The sequence below is a fragment of the Squalius cephalus genome (assembly GCF_949319135.1).
Source record: "Squalius cephalus genome assembly, chromosome: 3".
NCBI lineage: Eukaryota > Metazoa > Chordata > Actinopteri > Cypriniformes > Leuciscidae > Squalius > Squalius cephalus.
Window position 1 is genome coordinate 1,670,175 of NC_137124.1, and position 6,197 is coordinate 1,676,371.

At 35.9% G+C, this 6,197-nt stretch overlaps 1 protein-coding gene across 1 annotated transcript in view; it reads right to left on the reverse strand.

Moving 5' to 3' along the window:
* Positions 1 to 6,160, reverse strand: part of epdl1 (ependymin-like 1) — a 10,615-nt gene extending 4,455 nt beyond the window's left edge. Inside the window, exons 1-3 of the mRNA XM_079866171.1 lie at positions 5,798 to 6,160; positions 2,376 to 2,410; positions 1,587 to 1,721 (exon numbers count right to left, since the gene is read on the reverse strand). Coding sequence (XP_079722297.1) covers positions 1,587 to 1,721; positions 2,376 to 2,410; positions 5,798 to 5,888 — 261 coding nt within the window. The 5' untranslated portion in view covers positions 5,889 to 6,160. The remainder of the gene's footprint in view (positions 1 to 1,586; positions 1,722 to 2,375; positions 2,411 to 5,797) is intronic.
* Between the last annotated feature and the right edge of the window lie 37 nt (positions 6,161 to 6,197).

Here is a 6,197-nt window from a genome sequence, read left to right on the forward strand (position 1 = left end):
TCATAATCAACACTGAACTGAATAATGACACTGTCTTTATTATTATAATAATAATTAAGTTAAATAAGATATAAAAAGTTAGGTATGAAAAATTAATATCTATTTAAAAAATAAATGATAAATAACAATAATAATCATGAAGTTAAATAAATAAAAAGTAAAGAAAAAATATTTATTACTGTATTTAATCTATTAATCTATCAGAAACGACACTGTCTTCTGTGTCTCATGTTAGATGTTTGATCACTGATTCTGTTTATTACAGTGAATATGTTCTGAAATCAAGACTCCACACACACACACACACACACACACACACACTGACTGTCCTTCTCATCGCTCCAGATCAACTATAACTGTGTGTCGGTTCAGTTAACATCTGCTGAATTTAGCCAGTTTTTATTTACACACGTGGACTCTCCATAGAGTAGAATATTGACAGGGAACTCGTACTTTAATCTCAGCGCAGTTTCAGGATTGTCCAGATCAGCATTCTCCCCTAAACCTGATCGACTGACCAGACCTGTGTAGAGACGGTCCCACACAGCAAGAGTCCGGGACACGCTTTTACTGCTTTCTATTGTTAGTATCTATCATTGTATTTTTTACTTTTTTAATAAAAATAAAAATACTTTTTATTTTTTTATGTAACTTCATGATTATTATTGTTTTTATTTATCATTTTATATTTATATTTTATCATTTATGTTTTTATCATTTTATTTTTATTCCTTAATTTTTATTTCTTATTTAACTTCATGATTATTATTATTATTTATAATTTAATTTTTAATGAATTTTTCATACGACACGTGACCCAGACAGCAACACAGTGTCGGCCCAGATCCGGCCCACATCCGGTACACATGGACTCCACATCCGGGCCGCATCTGGGCCGTTTTTTCAACCGATTGGAACCAAACCAGTGCAGACAATTTCTCTGCACTCTGAATATCAATAATTATCAACAAATAAAAAGTGTTTTTATGTATGTGACGGGATGCAAAAAAGTTCGAAATGGGCGTGGCCACTCTTACTAAAACGGCTGTAACTCTTGAACGGAATAAGATAATTTCACCAAACTTGGTACACGTGTGTACGGACTCGCTCTGTGGTCGTGTGAAAAAGGACGTGGCGAGTGGCCACTTGGTGGCGCTATAACAGGAAAACCCCCCACAAAACTGGCAATAGCTACGCAACAGTAAGTCTGACTGACTTGAAAACCGGCATGCGGTGTCTCATGTATTTCCTATGGTAAATTGCCTGTATTGGCTGTAAATGGTCTGGTCTTGGTCCATCTATGATGTAAGTGGTAACAAGCTTGCATAATAAAACATAATGCCATTTTCCGCATGTGCTTAAAGGCCTTAAAGCGACATATATTCTCTATAGATTTGACACTGTCCAAGTTAAAATGCGTGAAACAAACTCTTCTGACAGTATATTAAAGCTGTATTCAGTGAGGACGAGGAGTAAATCATTTCTGGCCAGTTTCTGTTCCTGTAGGGCTGATATTATTTCACAGGTTTGGGTTTCAGTACGTGTGCAGGAGAAATGATGCTAGTTCCTCAGTGATTGTGGTTCACCTCTCGAAACAGGAACAACATGTTCAGATGGAACGATTTGCTCTCATAGGTTCCGAATTCCCACACACGGATGCGCTGACCAATAGCATCGTAGCGATATTTAGCAATCGCCCAATCCTGACCTTCCCGAGCGCTCTGAAACACACACAAAATACAGTAAAACAGTGAAATATTATTGCAGTGTAAATCATCTGTTTTCTATGTGAATATACAGTAAAGTGTAAATTATTCCTTTGAATTTTCAGCATCATTACTCCAGTCTTCAGTGTCACATGATCCTTCAGAAATCACTCTAATATGAGGATTTGATGCTCAAGAAACATTTATGGTTATTATCAGTGTTGAAAACAGTTCATATTTCTGTGAAAACTGATGCATTTTATTTCTCAGGATTCTTTGATGAATAGAAAGTCTAAAAAAAACAGAATTTATTGGAAATAGATTTTTATAGAAATACTAGAAATATATGTGAATATATGAGTAACTTAGAGAAAAGCTTCAGTGAGTTCTATACAGAACAGAAAGATTCTATATAAGAAATGTCTTGCATGATTGTGCAATAATTCCATGTTTAATGGGTTATTTTATTTTTTTCTAGTGATAAAGTATGCTGTTTAATTCATAAAATGAAATAAAATTTAAAAAAATAATTCAAACCAAATTAATTAGTTAAAATTAAATCCATAAAATGATCCCATGATGGAAGCAATAAAAGCTTCTGTATTCGAAGCATCTGGGCTTTTTTTAGTCAATAATATAATCATAATCAGTGAATGTGTAAGAACTCACCACGCTCATACTGCCGGACAGCAGCGGCGGAGTGTCTGTTAAAGCAACATTACAGCATTAATAACTCATGTGAATCTGCTTTATGGTTCATGTCATTCATCAGTCCAGCTGTCATGAGGGAATGAGCGGCGGTCTCCAATCATACGGCGACGGTTTCTGCGCGCGTTACTCTTTCCTTTTACGCAACTCAACAAGATTAAATGAAATGCATGTTCTCATATGTATTGCCTCGTTATTTCATCTGACTCCATAAATGAAAAAGGTTTTAATGATATCTGAGCATCATTAAAAGTGAGCGAATGTTTGATGATTCTTTGTTTACTCGCTCAGATTAGGAGGCTATGTCTCTCAGAGGTCCTCTCGTCTTCTGTGTAACGCGGGTCTCACGATCACAAGCTCGTCAGCTTCGGTCATCAAACAGAGGTAATTTCTATATATCTGAGATCGGTCGCATTCACGCTTACACAATCAAAGATACTCTAGTAAAGCCCTCGTGGTTTCACATACACTTGAATTTAGCGTAACGTTTACTTCACTAGAGGTATGGCCACTACAGAAGCTGACCAACATTACTTCTCTCATTATAGCTTTGGATTGGCCATGCCGTGGTTTCCCACGCACACTTATCTAAAGTGATATTACATTAAAACAGAGGTAAGACACACCCAGATTTAGATTGGTCATGCAGCATTTGCTGTTCTAAACGGAAATTCACTTCTTGTCTTTACAAAACCAAGTACACTTGAATTAATGCCGAATATTAGTGGTCACTAATCTGACGCAGACTTGCGGGAAGGGAACATCCGTTTAATCTACTGGGGAAAACTATTTCAGAGTCAGTCGGAATAAATGAAATGTAACAATTTATTATGTCAGGTAAATATATCATGTCAATTTCATAATCAGTTCAAATATAATAAATACACAACATCAAATGCTCTATAAGATAAGATGTGAACCTGACATTATAAAATACATGATGCGAAGTGTTTTACATCCACTCCGCATCACCGCAAGCCTCTTCATCATCTCCCTAAACACTCAGAGCAAGGCAGAAACCTCTTTTCAAATGGAAACATGAGTTCACAGCGGGAATTTGCATTAAAGCTGCAATATGTAAGATTTTTGTAATAAAATATCCAAAAATCACTTGCACAGTGTGATATACTTCCTGCAGTCGTGTACTTACAATATCTCAAAAGTTCCAAAAGATTTTTAATTTCAGAGAAATTCCAGTTTTAAATAACGGCTCGTCCATGTTCACTTGTCGCCTGTCCATGACGTAATATCCGTGTTATCCCTGGTTTCCGCTCGTACTGCCGTAGTAACCATGGCGACAGACGTGGACGACTGCGTTTCGTCTAGCGGCGCGCTCACGCTGTTGTTGTTTCGTTCAAACATTATGGACCATGGCAAGCAGACTTTGGGACAAAAGGAGAACTAAAACGAGGATCAATATCAGCGTGGCGTTTTCAAGATGCCGAGAGCTAGCGTCCGCGACTAACTTCCACTTGACAGAGACGCACAAATGTACATAAAACTAATCAATGTTATATAGCTCAACATGATGAAATGTTAGAATATGATCAGTGTGTTATGCTAATGTTGATCTCGCTCACTGCTAGTCTCATACACACAAACTAACACACATAATAGAATAACATTATAACTTTAACACACTCAAATGCAGTTTAGTGTGATAGTGTAGAGCAAGTGAAACAGCGCTGCGTTACCTCACAAGTTTCATTCGTCTAATAAACTGACCTGTGTGAGTATTAATTCAGCACTTGCGGGTAAGTTAGTTCGGTAGAATGAAATGTCCTTATTCCTTTATATCCGCGGGACTCGTGTGTGGCGCTGATATCAGTCTCTCATTAGCAATCGCGACCTTCACACACCACAGTCATGTTAAAAACATCAGTGTATTCACTCATCCATAAACATTATTATATCCTTCGGCATGACGGCAAGTTCTGTAATTCCGCTTATGCTCATCAACTTTGTTATTGTAAGAGGTTAGCGACCCCTAGTGGCTAAAAAAATGACATATTGTAGCTTTAATCACCGTCAGACTTACTGGGGGCAGGAGTTGATTTACATGGAAACATTTGCGAACGATGGGAATTTGCATTGAGTTTACACCTTTGAGAACAGGATGCCATTCGCCTGGAAGACACACCCTCCTCTGTGCGCGAGTTATCTCTAAACTCTTAATACCTTATTACCTTTTGGTTTACTTCTTTGGGAATGAGACCTTTCTACCAGTCGCACTGAGACATTTCAAATGATAGGAGGATTCTGAGGTGAGACTTGCGTCTCGATAGCGCACAAGACTGAGTTCAAGACAAATGTTCAAGTTTCCCTCTCTTCCAGTTCTTCCAGTCTTCCAGTTTAAATGCTCAATCATTCTCACGTGGGATTTTGATTAATAAACTACATTTAAATATTCATGTCAAACTGCATGACCATTTAAATTACCTAAATTAAATGAATTGCAAATAAATAAATATAATAAATACATTTGTTTTAAGCATAACCCTCATTGAATTTAGTTTAACTTATGATATAGACATAAAAGAAATCTGAAATAGTGACCTGCGTTCAGAAACACACTTTTGACAAATAGAAATAATTGAATCTCTTCATTATAGTCATTTTAACACTGTCTTAACAAACATCAACATTTCCAGAACAGGGTTATTATTGTTAACTAACACTAAAACTGTACAGGAGAAAAAAAATCATTAAAATAATTAAAAAAAACATTAAATGCCATAAAATAAATTATAAAATAATTTATATTATTATTAAACTTTTTTCAGCAACGTTTCTAATTTTTTTTTTTTTTAGTACTAAAATGACTCAAACTAAATAAACTACAACTAATAACTAACACTTAATCAAAACTATAGACATTTTAAAACAGTAACACTTTACAATAAGGTTCCATTGCTTAATGTTAATTAAAGCATTAATAACATACTAATAATGAGCAACACATTTCTGTTACAGTATTTGTTCATCTTTATTAAAGTAATAATAATAAAAAAAACTGTTCATTGTTAGTTTATATCAGTTCAGGTCCGTTATATAATATTAACAGATAGGCCACTTTTGATTTTAATAATGCATTAGTAAATGTTGAGATTAATTAACTGAGATCAATAAACGCTTTAGAGATATGAATAAATATTTAATAAATAAATAAATAATTGTTATTTCGAATAATGTTAAGAAATGAAACCTTATTGCAAAGTGTTTTGTTTTTTCTTCAGACATGTACCATGGTATACTCTTCAGAGCACCTGTGATCCGCGTAAATAAGATGATACATGATGATTATAACAATCACGCAGTAGCATGTTATTATGATTATGCAGATGATTATTACAGTACAGGTCTGGTCTGAGTAACACACTTACGGCATCGCCTCGGTCTCTGAGCGGAACAGCTTCCGGTCCAGATGAGCAGCAGAACCAGCGAGAGAAGAAGGAGAGACTTCATGACGTTCATGATGAACCAGAACCTTCAGTGTGTGTGACCTTCAGTCGCGAGGCTCTCGGTATAAACACACTCCTGAACTTCCTCATTCACTGACACTCTCACTCAGAGTTCAGTCCGGAATCCGGTCGCCGGGTGACAGTATAAACCATAGGCATAAACACACTCCTGATCCTGAACTTCCTCAGAACAACAAACACACTCCTGATCCTTCCTCATTCTCTCTCAGTTCAGAGTCCGGAATCCAGTCGCCGGGTTTTCCCTGTCAGCGAGTTTTATGTTACATTTTATTTTTTCATTATTATTATTTTATTATTAATA